Source organism: Antedon mediterranea, chromosome 1 (assembly GCF_964355755.1).
Source record: "Antedon mediterranea chromosome 1, ecAntMedi1.1, whole genome shotgun sequence".
In the NCBI taxonomy this organism is placed as follows: Eukaryota; Metazoa; Echinodermata; class Crinoidea; order Comatulida; family Antedonidae; genus Antedon; species Antedon mediterranea.
Genome location: NC_092670.1, coordinates 38,904,059 through 38,920,893, shown reverse-complemented (window position 1 = coordinate 38,920,893; position 16,835 = coordinate 38,904,059). Strand labels below are relative to the sequence as shown.

The window sequence follows — 16,835 nt, the reverse complement described above, 5'->3', positions numbered from 1 at the left end:
AGTCAAAGACTAGTCTCCCAGAGGGCCCAGTTATGATCAGTGGCTGTGTGTGTCCTAATACACCAGTGTAACCCACTAATTGTCTCAAAAGATGTACTAGGGTCTTTAAAGTGCACATGAGCTAGATGTGCTTTGACGTAACTTTCCCTTGACTAGACCACTGGTCTGTAGTACCGTAAGTAGTATACAAGGGGTTACTACAGTATAACTCCTTGTATGCATCTATAGTAGTACTACTGTAGTAGATTTCACTAGCCTAGACTGTCCTCTTCCCTCCAAACCCATGATCCTTGAGTTGGAAACTAATGTAGGCCATGGAGTTATACCTCTCCATGTGTAGGCCTACAGTATTCTAGCTCACTGGGGTCAAAACAAGATACTGGCTATAGCCTATATTTAGAGATAGTCTACAGTGTAGCTACCACTGTACACAAGATGTGATGATTCTATTTGTTGAAATATTTCCCTTTTTTAAATTAAATTAAGGATGAGTGAAAAGATACAGAGAGTTCATGATTTATTTATTTATTATTTATTTTCAATCTTTCTACATAGCAAAAAAAAAACAAACATATAAGTATAACAGGGGAGTAGCGGAAAAGCAAAAGTATAAAACTGTCATCTTGTGATGTGCTTGACCAGATTTAATACCAAGTTCCTATTAACAAAAAAAATATTGACAAATGACAAGAAGGGTTACATTTTTTAAATGCTGCCTAGGATACTGTTTACTAATTAGGTCTTGAAATTTCATGAACAAACTTGGGATATAAATAGCATGTATTAGGATATCATGCGAAATGCACTCGTCTTAACTTGCCAATTGGGTAAGTAATAGACGTGATAATAACATTGAATATAATATGGAAATAATCCAAATGTATGTAGATGCCTGCCATGAATTTGAGGACAGCTTTCATAAAAAATGTAAAAATATTGAGAAGTATTTCTCAAATTGTGTGTAAACCCTGTATTGTCCATGTAAATTTAAGTCTATGGTAAGTTTAAACCATCCTGCCCAAAACAGAAAAATATAGAAACGAATCGTGTAAAGCGTAATGTCGAAATGACGAGAAGTTTAAACTTGTCCTGGGAAAACTAAAAGAATTACCGTAAATTGTCTTATTTTTGTATACAAAACACTAAAAATATTGATTATTTAACTAGACTAGATTTTTAAAGAATACATAACTGGAAAAACCCGATGAAAATCGTTAAAAAGCACTATACGGTAGGCCTATTAGAATGGTGTATAGGCCTAATACTACAGTAACAAAACACTGGCAGCAGCATTGTAGTAATACTTAATAGCTAAGCTTAGCATATTATGCCTTACTTTTCTATTAGTCACCTGAATCAGGCTTAGGGATTGCCTCGGAAGTTCATTATTTCCGATTGAAATCCTCTCGTAGACACACACAACTTCGTATGAGAGAGAGAGGAAACTACATGAAACGATTGAAGCAATGCATTGTGCAATACCAATTCAGCTTTATGTGTACTCACTTAATTGCGGCTTAAGTAGACACGCTTGAATGCTTGCTATGGCAGCATACGTTCGTTTACGTTTAATGACGTTCTCTGTTTTGTTAGCTAGAATAGAACTGTCTCCAATTGAATTTTTAATTCTTTTTTCTCTGTCTGTTCTAATGTTTAGTGTGCAATAACACTAATGTTGATCAAAATATTATTCTTTTTTCGAATTCTTTCATTCAATGTAATTCAGAACCATCAGTGTACAAAATTTTAATATACAATGTTCATTACTTCAGTATGTTCATTTAAAAATTTTAAAAATATGAGTTTGATAATTCAGCTTTATGTGTACTCACTTAATTGCGGCTTAAGTAGACACGCTTGAATGCTTGCTATGGCAGCATACGTTCGTTTACGTTTAATGACGTTCTCTGTTTTGTTAGCTAGAATAGAACTGTCTCCAATTGAATTTTTAATTCTTTTTTCTCTGTCTGTTCTAATGTTTAGTGTGCAATAACACTAATGTTGATCAAAATATTATTCTTTTTTCGAATTCTTTCATTCAATGTAATTCAGAACCATCAGTGTACAAAATTTTAATATACAATGTTCATTACTTCAGTATGTTCATTTAAAAATTTTAAAAATATGAGTTTGATAATTAGTTATCCGCTTGGTAGAGCGGATAACTCCTTGTTATTGTATGAGATCCATATTTTTTTTCTGTATTATGCTTCTTTCCATCCTTCCTTTTGGTATGTATACAGATTATACTGTTTGCATGTATATACAGTACTAATATGACACAAAATTTACAGAATTCAGCACTAACAGCATATCATATTCTTCAGTTCTTGTCATAATGCCATAATCTTTATCTGTGTGCAATATTCCAACGTATGACGTGCACGTGGCGTTTGTCGTGGTGCGGATAACTAACTCGTCAAAGTGACGAGTTTCATGTCTAGTTTATATTGACTTTTTCAAAGCATTAGTACTATAAAACAGTACTAAAACAATGTACGTTTTTAAATATAATAAACTCAGAATATAAATCTGTTTATCTACACTCCTCATGTAACTTTAAAAGATTGGTAGCTCTATTTAATTGAAAAAAACAACATGCAAGCACATTAAAAATGTTTATTTTACAATATATGTCAATAAAATACAATAACCATTTTTTTTTTTTTAACAAGAGAAATAATTATAAAGTAAAAGACACTTTGCATGCTGTGTTGGCTAGTGAGGTTAAAGAACAACAGCCGGAGATATGTAGATTTTATTATATAATTAATAATACATTTGAAATGATGAAATAAATACAATCAGTATACTACTACAGTATGGATAGTAAAACCATATGGCGTGGGTGAGAACCTAGCTAGATATTCACCTGAATAAAAATAAGGCTTGAAAATTAAATTGTCAGTCGTCTTAAATTACTACTATACTATCAAACTAGTTTGACAAAAAAGTTTGATGTGTCCAAATATGGTAGTGATATGCCTAAATATGGTAGTGATATGACATCATCATTTCAATATATGGGCACATCACATTTTTTGTCACATACAGTAAAGTTTGATAGTGTGGACAGAGCTTTAAACATAGTCTAAAACTGTCACATAAAGTTTGATAGTGTAGACAGAGCTTTAAACCTAGAAAGAGTATACCTGTAGATAGATCTTTGAAAGTCTGCACTACAGTATCTCTCATCATACTGTAGACTGTATAGTAGTTGGTGCTGAGAGGTGGGTGAGGTTACCAGTCCAAATTGATACTACAGTGTAAAGTTTATCACAATATTTACCTACTTTGTACAGTAGTATGAGTCTATCAAGGAAACCACTTTACAATCGCCCCCTACTAACTGACTATACCTTGCCAACAGTTACTGAAACCACTGAAATATTACCATCACTGCTTCTACAGTATCTTTATCCAATACTATTTATTGTACTGTGTGTCGTTACCATAGTACTAAAGTGTACTAATTATTATAATAATGTAGATTCATTGGAATAAGTTTATTTCCAATTTCATTAAAGAGTTTTCATCAAACGCACATCGAACAATGACGTTGACTCGACGATTTTCTTTTGCAACAGAAGGCGCTTTACAATAAAAATGTGTATAATTACGAAATCAATGACTACGGCAGTATCACGCAAAGAAGCATTCAAATTGCGAAGCTAAATAAAATGATAATGGACGATGTTAATACAAGGCCAGGCATTATCTTCTGATTCAGCTGAGTAATATAAGTATTTGTAGTACCTGACTTGGAATTATAATTTATGATTAAATCTAGAATACACGTTTTACTGTGCATCACATTCTCCTTAATTTAATAGGAAAAAATCATCATCTGAATTAAATTTCTGATGTGGCGTTCAATGCTCATAAGAAATGCACAAACATGTTACACATACTGTTTCTGCAGCCATCTTTTTACAAAAAAACAGTAACACTAACATAACAATAACATAGACAACTGAAATTGCTTTAATTGACAAGAATAAAGCTCTGTCTACACTATCAAACTAGTTTGACAAAAGTATGATGTACCCAAATATGGTAGTGATATGACCAAATATGGTAGTGCTATGATTAAATATGGTAGTGATATGACATCATTATGTCCATATATGGGCACACCATATTTTTTGTTGCATAAATTTGATAATGAATATAGAGCTTTAGTGTACTTGGGTATACAGTAATTATTACTGATCCAGTGTTGGCACAATATTATTAACAAAAACATTTTTAAAAATTACATAACATTACAATAATACTAAAAACACTATAGAAAATTCCATTTGATTTTTATAATATTCAAAAGAATGCACATATATTTGAATCTTATAATTGTGTGTGTATGTATACTTTTTGCTAAAAGGCCAGATTGGAAATCTAAATATAAAACCCGAAAAATAAAGGTGGGTGTACTCCCACAAAAAATTGAAACTGTTATCTGGTTAATATTAATTGATACCGTTACGTATGTTGACATTATAAAAATATGAACAGTATTGTAACATAAACATTGACAAAACATAACATAAGTTGTTTTAATGACAATAATACTACTGTATTAATAATAGTACTGTGTTGACATTAAATTAACATACACAGTATTATAACATTCATAAATAAAACTCTACACTTTTTTTTTAATTGACTAATTACTAAAACATAAGTTGTTTTTTTTAATGACAATAATACTACTGTACTAATAATACATTAAATTAACATAAACAGTATATAACATAAAATAAATAAAAAGTCTTCACTTTTGACTACTACTAAGTTGCTATAATAGTATAGAACTGTTGTCATTAGATTATAGCATGGCGCTTATTTGCACAATGAGTGAGGTCATCCTGTCAGTACAAACACAATTACTACCAGTTTCATTCAATATCCTCCATAAATTGTATACGCCTAGAATTCTAAAAGCACTGAGTAACGTAGTTGTTGCTTTAATTAAACAAATTCACAACAACTACTATTCATTATGTTCAATTTATTGTATAGAAACTGTTTTGCATTATAGATTATTGGAGGTAGATACGGTATCATCTACTTTCTATGTGGGGGTGTTTCTCAACCGGTAAATTATGTGATTTATTATTTTTAAAAATCTAAATAATCAAACAATTACTTTAAATAATGTACATAACCGATGCATTTACTTTATTTTAAATTTACCACATACTTGGTTTGGGGTAGATACAAGAATTCAATCTATTTTCTGTGTGGGGGTGTTTCAACGAGTAAATTAATGTGAATTTGTAATTAATTTTAAACAAATTTTAATTATGAAAAAAAAATTAAAATAGGCCAATACAACTTGGATTTTTCATATATTTAGGTTTGGATTTCATTTTAACTTGGTTTAGATTTATCTTGTTTTGGGGCAGATAAGAGTCTCATCTATTTTCTACTGTGGGGGTGTTTAAATAGGCAAATGAAATATGAATAATATTAATTATTAGAGTTTGCCATTTAAAGTTACATAAATCATGGAAGTATAAATATGAATGTATTGTATGTACACCTATCATACATTTGGAACACATACAGACAGAAAAATGATTTTGTAGAGTACAGATTAAAACTAATAATATTCACAGCTCACATCATCACATCTATTTTAAGTTTCAATCGAAAAATAACAGTGAATTAAATCTGCTACATTTTATAATAAATTAAAAATGTTCATTTTTCAAATGATATTATTAGACTATAGTCAAAATGATAATGTTAATAATAATAATATTCCACAATATAATTATTATAATCATTAAATAAGCTTATGTATGCCTAGAGTTAGGCCCTTACTAATGGCATTTTGAGTTGATTTATTAAAACATATTAAGTATAATTTATTCCAACAATTTTTGTACACAATTTCTTTTTAAAGAAATTTGAGAATTAAACGTTTTTGACACTTGGAAAACGCCCCTCTGATTTTGCAAAAATGGAATAGCCCAAGGCTTCCCCAAATTCCGCAGGCAGCTTGGGAAAATGTGTATGTAGAATTTCCCCTTCATACGCACAATAAAAACAAAAAATACACATAACAGCCAACTAGTTTGTCAAATGATATATAATCTTGAAAACTGTACATGTATTAAGTAATTAAAGGAATGACTTACTTGTGAAAAAAACAGGAAATGAGACGACTGAAACGTGAATACGTAATGAGGGAACCCCTAAACATGGACGTCTGCTCCGGTGAGGTATTTCCCCGAAGATTCGTGTTTCCCACATAAACAAACTTTATTTTTCATTAAATATAGATTATTTACAAAATAGACTACAGTGGAAACATTATTAAGTATTAAGTAGTGATTCACAAACAAATTTGCGGTGAATTTAAAAGAAATACTTACGTTTTAGCGCTTTCGGATTGGATTGTTTTTGACGTGGCATATCTGTCCGTCTAGCTGTTGTGTGGTAGTGCTGGTGGTAGCCCTGTCCTTGTGTGCGTAACACTACGACAACATAAAAATAACTCGCAGGAATGGATAGCTCAGACAATAATTTCTACGGCCTCTCGATAGAATTTCTTCGTGAAGTAACACAATTCACGTGTTCAGCAATTTAAATATAATACTTTGAATTTACAAACACATGAAAATACGTCTTCGGTAAATTATCATATTAATCGAAGAAATCCCTAACACTAACAACAGAAAAAGGCTTTCTATCACTGTGAAAATTATAATGCTGCCAAACCAGCCAAACACAGCGTTTGTAAATGACGTCATCGGAGCTCAAAAGGCGCGAAAGCGAGGCCATTTGGATTTTCCCAATAGTATGGCTACAAAAGAACGTTAATAAATTAAAACATAAATAAATTATAATCATTATTTCAAACAGTATTTAAAAATTAACCAATGCAAGTGAAGGATAACACACTAAAATGTATAACTTTAAAAAAAAATCCTCTTCCGAATCTAGATATGCCAGAATTTACTAACAGACTAGAGTAGGCCTAGGCCTTTAAAGACTGCAAACAAACATAAAAATATTATTATTTATTATATGCTAACCTTTAAAACTTTAGTTTACTAAAATATTACTATTAATTTGGAATAATTATTGTCAGTAACAATATTTGTCCTGATATAACCCGAAGATTATTTCATTTTACACTACTTCAGTAGAGAACCTAAAGAGCCAACAACAACATCGGCAAGGGTTCGAGGCCGACTCGCTCCTAGTTCTGGTGGTGGAACAAGTCTTCTCGGATAAGGACTATAAACCGTAGGTCCAGTGTACACAGTTATAACCTGTGTGTACTTTAAAGAACCCAGTTCATTATTCGAAAAAGAGTAGGGGGTTACCCCGGTGAACTGGTTCACACAATAGCCTCTGTATCAGGGGGATTACCACCTATCTGATAGGACAGTGATTAATTCACTATTGGTAATCCTTGGCCACAGTGCCTAAAGACATAAAATAAATAAATAAATAAGAGTAGATATTGTAATACTATATAATTTTACTTTTAATTTTTGTTTTCCTTTTTTTATATTAATATTGTTTTTATTATTTTGTATTATTTTTAATATTATCCTGTATTATATACAGTATTCAATATCTGGAAACATGCCAGAATTAATTAATTTTATAATAATACAAAAAGGGGTATTTATTCTGGTCCTCAAGTCTAACTACAAACATGCTTAATAATAATACAACAATTATCTGCCGGTAATCGTAGGCCCTACTCCTAAAAAACTATTATTCAATACATTTTGATATTTTGTTTTTCGTCATCCGATCAGTGTAAAAAAAAAACTTCGATGTGAAGAAAATGTTGTCTAGCGCCATCTCCAGCTTCAAACATTTTAACTGCTGATAGGTGGCGCTCGGTCTCTTCTTATCATACGAATTGAAGACCGAATACTAATAATTTTATTCATAAGGCAACTTTCTGCATAATAATGAAATATTTTTATTTTTATTTTTTTCGACGAAGTAGATATAAAATGAGACAATTTACACAATGCGCATATAAATCCATGTGAATAAAATTTAATAAATGCAAAGTTAAGTATTTGAATTGAACCAGTGGAGCAACATTTAAAATAGAACAGAACTCCTCTACTTGCCTACTTGTCTGTTGGTTGTTTGTATGATAAGAAGAGACACTTGTGGCAATCGCACACGGTGGGTTTAGGCCTAGCTTTTTCAAAATGGTCCATAATAATTCAACTCTAGTTTTTTCTACATTGTTCCATTTACTTGGATTTTCTGTTTATGCGTATACATGGTATTATGATCATATGTACGTACGTCACAAACTACCGCATCAGCATGAATATGGAGGAAAATTCAAATTTCTCACCATTTGGTGTTTGGTAAGTTTGCAAGTGATTGGCTGGTAATTTTGATGGAGAGAGTGTCGGGACCTGCAGTTGACGTACCTGTGGGCCGCCCCCGATTAGGCCTAAGCCGGCTAGGCCTAGCTGTTATGTGCAAATTAAATAAACGATTTAAAATTGCGCAAGGTTAAATTTGAATTTCGGCTAGGCCTAGACAGGATTTCAAAATCGTGCTGCACAATTTGATAAAGTAATATTTAAACAACAACAAGTTACAAAAAACAAACAAATAAAGTTATTAAAGAAGTAGGCCTACACAGACAGTAGTGGGACGATTCGGCCCACTTTTGTGCCGAAACATCACTTTTGTGCCGAAACATCACTTTGTGGGCCGAAACGTCTCACTTTAGTTTAGACCAAATTCATATTCATTTTTTTGGGGTATTTATCAAGTTTTTAAAGGTGTTTAACAATTCGTATTTATTGATATTGACAATGTTGATATAATCATGGAGGTATAAACTCCATGATATAATTAATATATATAATAAATTACTAAAAAAAACCTAATTTTATATTCAATTCATTTTCTTAATTAGCACTAGTTGGAATACTGTATGTAGTAATCACGATTCTTGATTTATTTTTAAGTTTTTCCAGGCTGCATATTTTGCCTTTGCTACAGTAACTGATCTTGTACAGACATCAGGTCCTACCGTAGTTGGCAGAAAATGCTGTGATCTCAGAGATGGGTTTCTTGCAAGTATTGCATTTCCTTTTGCTGCAGTAAGTAAAAAAAAAAATTTAATTTTTCCCTTATTAACTAAATCCGATAACTGGTGTAAATATACAGTATTACGTTTTTTTTTCTATTACTTAACAGCTTGTACAAACTGTGTTTTGGAGTCTGTATGCTGTCGATCGAGAACTTATTTTTCCAAAATGGTTGGATAGCATCTTTCCTAGTTGGATGAATCATGCCATGGTGAGTATTCCTTTGCTAAAACTACACAATTAATATTTTCATAAGTTAGAACGTTCAAACAGCCAAGGATACCATTACCATGAGAGTGATGTAGCCACAAGAAATAAAGTGGTGGGTTGTCGCAAGAACAATTCCCTGTTCAAGACACTCTGTTATCAAAGACTTCTGTGAAAAGTGATCAAGTTGAAACCTTACTAACCGTACTGGTGGCTACGGCCATGCATGAACTCATGGAACCTTTAAGATTGCCCTTCATTCTTCAGGATTAACTTAAGTTTTCAAGATTGACTGAGTCCTAGAATTTGTCATGCCATGGAGTCTTTAAGATTGACTTGGAGCCCTAGAACTTGTCATGCCATAGAGTCTTCAAGATTGACTTGGAGCCCTAGAACTTGTCATGCTATGCCATGGAGTCTTCTAGATTGACTTGGAGCCCTAGAACTTGTCATGTCATGGCATGCCATGGAGTCTTCTAGATTGACTTGGAGCCCTAGAATCTTCTAGATTGATTTCGAGTCCCTAAAACGCTCCATGTAGTTTTCAACTTTCCATAACCGGTTGACTCTTTATGGGTTTCCTAGAGTCATCAAGATTGCTTCATGTTTTAATCAACTTTTTTATTTTATCCAGCATTCTATCATACTTCCGATGCTTCTCGTTGAAATGTTCATTGTCCGGCATCACTATCCATCACGGAAAAAAGGAATTGGAGGCTGTCTTGTGATTGGTTTGTCCTACCTTGTATGGTAAGTGTTTATCTCGCCAGTGAATTGAAAATAAAAAATGTTTTAAAATCCCTCTCAATCAGCCAATCATATTTATTGTAGATTGTACACCTTCAGGATCCGAGGGTGACCACTTCAACTGTATTTCCCTTCAGTAGCTAACATCCAAAATAACCTCACCTAGAGTAAAATAGAGTAATGAGAATTAAATAAATAATTGACAGTCCAAACCAGTAGAACTCATAAGATTTGAGAAAGAGTAAAAAAAGCTGAGACTATCTGCGAAAGTTCTACTAAATTGGACTAGCTCATGACAATTTTTGTCCAATCCTATTCCAGCAAATTACTTTCATCTATTAGACTAGGCCTAAATTTATCTTTTCTTTAGTTGAAGAGGAAAAAAAAAACCCTGTGAAAATCCTGGATATAGTCTTGACGTGTCAGATATTGCGACATAAATAAATATGAATATAAACAGCCAAATATAAAACACACAAAAAGTATAATAATTTGCGTATTTGAATGGGTAGCCTTTATGCTTAACTGTTTGCTCGTACTAAAATAAAAACTACAAAATAATACTCAAACTTATTCGAATGAATATTCCAGCATATGTATACAGTACTGTATAAGTTGAGGTAAGTATTTGAGTTGTTTAATTTTAAACTATTAATAACTCGTTTCAAATTTCCGTGCATATCTATTTTTAGGATCCTATACCTAGGCTTTGTGATGGATATCTGGGTATATCCTGTGTTTCGTGTTTTATCCGGTGCCGGATTTGCTGCATTTATATTGATTTCTGCATTCGTCCTTCTCTGCTTTTATTCAATTGGACAAATGATCACAACCAAATTATGGAGTAAGTATATTAAGCCACCATATCTGTTTAACATGGCCATATACATGGCTGCAGTCGCATGCTCAAGTTAGTGTTTACCAATTGACCGACATAGTGAGCTGTAGAATTTCGTTGCATGTGACTAAAAATATAATTTTTAAATGGCGATAAATAAGTTGCGAATGTCTTGAATGTAGGCATGTATGACTTGTTTATTATAGAAAACAATCACATTGATGTACTTGACATTCTGAAACGTATCCAAAGTTGGCCATGAGTGAGTAAGGATTTCAATTTGGTGTATCTGATGGTCATTTAATGCAGTCTTGTACAATGATCTCTCTCCATGGTTTCTTGCTTTTTGAACTGTGACTGTATTCGACTAAATTTACTTTATAAAGGACCCTGCAGGGTTCAAAACTTGTACAGTAGAACCTCCATTTTACGTACGGTACGGGACCGAAAGGCGTACGTAAAATAAGGGATTCGTAAAATCAAGGTTGACCTTAAATTGACCCCAAATACGTAGAGATCGTAGCTAGCCGTGTTTGCCTACTTCTGTATCCCTTCTCTGTACAGTATGCAGGTGGTCACTAGCTAGGCCTTGCCTAGACTATTCAGGCCAAGCTAGCAGGCCTAGCAAGATGTGAGGCCTAACTAGAAAAGTACAGTATATACAGGCTGTGCGATGTTTAAATAAAGTGTAAAATATAATTGTTTTCTATCAATATTAAAAACAGTCGCTGCTTTAGGGGGAATGCACGTGCGTAGCTTGTCCCACACACAGCAGAATTCCTCACCACACAGCCATGATTGTGGCTTTGTGTGCTTTGTTGTTGTTAAATTGCGCCCTCAATGTAAGAAAATGATGACGTCATCGGTTATTTTAAGCGTACGTAAAATCAGGGTACGTAAAACACAGGTTCTACTGTATTGGTCTGAAAGTACAGTAAAAAAAACACAAAAACAGTATAGGAACCCATAACTTTGTTATTGCAAGGCACATTTTTTAGTGTTCTACCTTTGAAGTAAATTTCCTTGTAGGATGGACTATTATCAAAATATTTACATGACATGCATTTCTGATGGTGTAATGGAAAACAACATTATTACAATTGTTGACAAATAGCTCCTTGTCTATAATACTTTCTTACCAATTCTATTGTAACCCCTATATGTACTATTAGTGTTACAGATAACTTTATTTTATCTTTAAAACAATTTATCCTCATACACAAAACTTCCACTTATTATCAAATCAAATTGTTCTGGATTGAAAACATAGATAAAAATTAAAAGAAACTTAAATATTGACAAAAAAGAGTATGAATTTCAGAAGTCTAATAATGCAAAGTGCAGGCTAAGTTCAGTGTAAGTAATGAATTTAGTTATGTATTGGCTTGCTGGTGCTGCTGGGGCTTGATGCTACTGGTATCTGCAAAACTGTGTACTTTCACTTTTACACTACTGTTGAGGTTACGAAACAGGGCCACAACACTCCTTTTTAAGTGCATGCTCAATATTGAAGGCCATTTAGAGGTTACCAAATCATAACTAAATATAGCTATTGCCAACTATCTGAATATCTGCAGATGTCACATTGGCAACTATGAAATTTCACGAAAACCCCCATTTGTTTACTGTTAGCGTTAGTCACAATGTGAAATAACCCTGTTTTTCTATGTAACAATGTCACAAACTGCCGCTTATTGCTAGTGACAATATTTTCACAAACCCCAGCTTACAGTTAGTGACATTACCAAAAGTTGATTGTCATCGTTGGCAACGTGCCATATATTGTGAAGGGACAATTGTGCTAATCAACCCTGTGTCTTCGTATAAAATCTATTGTCAGTAGATACGTTCATCACTTAACCAACCGGTGACATGATCGGTTGAAATAATTAAGTATGGCCGAGTAAATTGCGCAATCCCAAATTTGATACGGTAAATAAAAAGTTAACTCAATTTAACATAATTTTTTTGCAAAATGTGTGATAGTAAAACGTGGATAAGAACTATAAAAAATTAAATTTGTTTAAATTTTGAGAAATCACAAGCCCTTTACAAATCAGGTCATCTCCCATATGTTATGAGATCACTTCCTGTAGAAAAAATACCAGGACAGGTGAAGAACGTGTGACAGGCAAATCTCCCCCACAAGTGTTGCAACCATCAATAAATCCTGGGCCTAGCCTCTGTTGTGCAAAATGAGTAAATTGCTTGGATACAACGTAATGTTAGGATTAGTAATGTGGATAGTTTAGATAAATGATTTCATATTTTCAAAACGTACATGGTGGGCATGTTTAGCGTCAATCGTGAATGGGGGTTGTTTATTGAGGGACTCTATGATTGGATAAATGTGGACAGCTGGACAGTTAAATTAGGTCAATTTAATAACCAATAAACATTGTGGATTCATTTTAATATGAGTGTTCAATATTAGAGCCCTGAATAAACTGCTGGTGTAATAATGTATATTGAGTGTATTTATAGTTAAATTGCGGAGTAATTTCCAACAAGTGGTGTTGTTGTTTAGAAATGTATGAGCATGACACACACTGAGAGTAATTTGTTATTACCCAATCCTAGAATCCAGCCAATTCTGGTCTGTGTAGCATTTATGAAAGTCTTATATATTTATCTTTTAATATTAATTTCATTTATTTATATTCTTGCAGGTAAAGTTCCTGAAGAAAATTTTAAAATTGACTAAAAGAGTTCTCTTCTGCAAATATCAAGTGTAAGCAATATATAAAAATAAATAAATAAAATAAAGATGAAATATAAATAAAGTATGTTCCTAAAACATTCCTTTAATTTGAAAAATATGGATTAGATGTCAAAGAATCCTTATAAGTTGCTATTAATGCACTGTTTGCGTGTCATGATTTGAAACTACCTACAAATATTATGTTGATCCATCAAAACTGTGTTGAGGAATCAAGTGAAGGAACACATCACATGTCCATTCATACACACATAATGACATAACATGATATAACTAGTTTCTAGAGAGTCACAGATTGAAAGCGCTTTAATATGAAAGTATAATACCAGACATACATCTTAAGCTCTGTCTACACTATCAATGTTAATTGACAACAAGTGTGATGTGCCCAAATGTGGTAGTGATATGCTTAAATATGGTAGTGATATGCTTAAATATGGTAGTGATATACCAAAATATAGTAGTGATATGACATCATCATGTTCATATATGGCAAATCACATTTTTTTGTCATATAAAGTTTCATAGTGTAGACAGAGCTTTAGGATGCAATATTTATTGCATGGAGTCAGTAGTGTAATGCAGGGGAAAAGGCCCCAGGTTTAGCACTTCTAGGGGGCCCTCCCATAGGCTGGGTAAGTGCATTGGGCTGCTAATACTCTGGGGCCACTTAAGGTCTGGGGCCCCTGGGTTGAGCCTGTGAGTGCTCATAGCCGTTACATCACTCATGGAGTATGTACAGAATTATACTTTAATGCTTTATGTTGTAATGTTTTAATAATTTTAAAGCATTTTAGTAATGACTTAGTTCATATGAAAAAATAAATGACAACCTTTTGTATACTGGACTGCAGACATGTCAATTATAAACATCTGTATTGTGTAATTACAGTAATGAATAAGACAGTACAGAATTGTGAAAGATATCTACTGCCACCTATAGTTTATATAACTTAACTTTAATTAAGCTAACACATCAATTATTGTACTAAATCTTGCTTACAATATATAAGCATGACTAATATTATTTGCCAACTAAAAAACAACATATCTAAGGGATATACTTACCTTCAATGTAATTTGATAACTTTACTTGAAATAAAATGTGAAACTGTTGATACTGTTTTACTCTAGTCATCCACAAATAAAATCTTCTTTTAAATGTTTGGTTTACAAAGTCAAAGCTTGTGCTCCTGAAAAGTATATTAAGGTTGGTAAAATAATATTTAATTTCTGTATAAAGTTAACTTTAAAAGTTAAAAATTATGTATAATTTTATGATCCACAAAAATCATAATATATTCATTTCAAAGTATTTTAATTTATAAATAATAAACATAATGAAAAAAACCCAATAATTTAACATTTTATTACTTTACCAATTTTAGACTTTTTTATGTTAAAAAATAAATCATGGTTTAAAAATTTGTAATACATTTTTACTGTATAAATGTAATTTCAATATTGAAAAAATATACACCAATATGGTACGATTATGTGTACAGTAATTATATAATATTACAAAAGGAATTATTTGTTGAAAGAATAATAAAATAACTATCTACAAATCATATTGTTTATTTCTCTTGCAGTTGTGTAGAAAAACCTTTAAGTTCAACATCCTTCTTTAGAATCAAATCTCATTTAAAGTATTTTTACCTTTCATTTTTGTTTCCAATCCAAGGTTACAGAAATCAACTAGATATTTCCGAGTATCTAAAAATTGGAAATGCGTACTTACACTTTTAAAATTGCAAGTTTATTTTTAATAATAAGTGTTTTTCTATACACAACTATCTCTATTTTCACTGTTCATTTTCTAAGTCTCTAAGGGGTTATCCAACGGCTCGTTGACTCGATCTTTTTTCAACGAGCGTTTCCCATCGTTTCTATCACCTGCTTATTGTTTTTCGTTCTTTCCTTCGACTAATTTATTGAATTTCATTTAACTTCCTGTCAAATTGGTCATTGTTTTTTTTTAAGTGATTGGCTCATAAAAAGTGATAAGCCATGTGATTGACGTTACAGGTGTTTCATGGCTTATGGCACCAGTATGGTACAGTTCCCAAACATGGAAGGTGAAACCCTGGACAGGTTGTACCGAGGTTGGCCCTTGTTAGCGCTACCCAGCTTTCATACAGTTTTATAAACATACTCTGTTCTCAGTTTCCCAGGGGCGGACTCAAGGAGGGTACCCAATCGGCCCGGTCACAGATTTTAAATTAAGTTCAGCCCTTCATTTATACTTTTAGGCACCGGGGACCCCCTATTTCAAATCTTTGATCTGCCACTGTTTCCACTAAACACCTTTTTTTAACCTTTTAGTCAGTATAACATTTTGGAGATCTGTTTAAAGTTGTGATTTTATTACAATGTATAGCTGCTATAAAGATAATTAATTATAGGGTATTTGATTATCCTTATATGTTAAATTAAAATCAGATAAAACTTGTCCACAAATTAACTTGTTTGTCTTTTAATACAGAGCCCATAAAAATTCTAAAATAAACCTCAGACAACAAATCAAAATAACATAAAAATTGTTTTTATAAATATAGAGTCTGTGGCATTAAAAGACCCACCTGACAAACGTGACAATGTTTTTTTGCGAGAAAATGACGTGTTCGACCGTGTGACAGTTTCAATGTACTGCTGGAGCGTACATTATACTATACGTGAGTGTACCAACAGGTGGTAGCAACCAGACTTTAAAAGTCGAATCATCAAATTATCTTTAGAGCTACCAATCCTAGGTGCGCGCTGACTGTCCTTCAAAACCTGAATACAAATACTGCTGCTGTCTGACTTAAGCTCTGTCTACACTATCAAACTTTATGTGACAAAAAAATGTGATGTACCCATATATGAAGACTCCATGTGGGACAAGCTACGCGATTTTCTGCGAATTTCCTCAGTTTCCAGTTAAGCTTGAGGACAAATATAAATACCTTTACCTTTTTACCATTACCACGGCTCATCTGTGTAAATTGGCCTTTAAGCAATAGAAAAAACTGAATAAACATTACAGCACAGATTACATAGTGAAAATCACTTTATTGGGTCATCAGAGTTTAGTACAAAATAAATTATTTTTCAAAGAATGCCAACACATTCTTTGACTATTCTAAAAAATGGAAGATACCTCTATTAACATTTGCTAATTGCACCTCTGAATGTACACATACAGAGCACTAATACCATTTACTAACTGTACCTCTATTCAGTGTAC

At 32.6% G+C, this 16,835-nt stretch overlaps 3 protein-coding genes across 4 annotated transcripts in view; 1 reads left to right on the top strand and 2 right to left on the bottom strand.

Moving 5' to 3' along the window:
* LOC140059357 (uncharacterized) overlaps positions 1-6,729 on the bottom strand; it is a 35,348-nt gene extending 28,619 nt beyond the window's left edge. For both annotated transcript variants that reach the window (XM_072105279.1, XM_072105357.1), the window contains exon 1: positions 6,381-6,729. In XM_072105279.1, the coding sequence (XP_071961380.1) occupies positions 6,381-6,420 (40 nt within the window). In that variant the 5' untranslated portion in view covers positions 6,421-6,729. The remainder of the gene's footprint in view (positions 1-6,380) is intronic.
* Positions 1-16,835, bottom strand: part of LOC140039194 (lipid droplet-associated hydrolase-like) — a 251,811-nt gene that overhangs the window by 113,727 nt on the left and 121,249 nt on the right. The window lies entirely within an intron of this gene.
* On the top strand, positions 8,158-14,952 carry LOC140039374 (androgen-induced gene 1 protein-like). Its single transcript, XM_072084979.1, has 6 exons — positions 8,158-8,357; positions 8,973-9,107; positions 9,205-9,306; positions 9,937-10,052; positions 10,742-10,893; positions 13,557-14,952. The coding sequence occupies exons 1-6, from the start codon at positions 8,193-8,195 to the stop codon at positions 13,589-13,591; spliced, it is 705 nt and encodes a 234-aa protein (XP_071941080.1). The 5' UTR covers positions 8,158-8,192; the 3' UTR covers positions 13,592-14,952.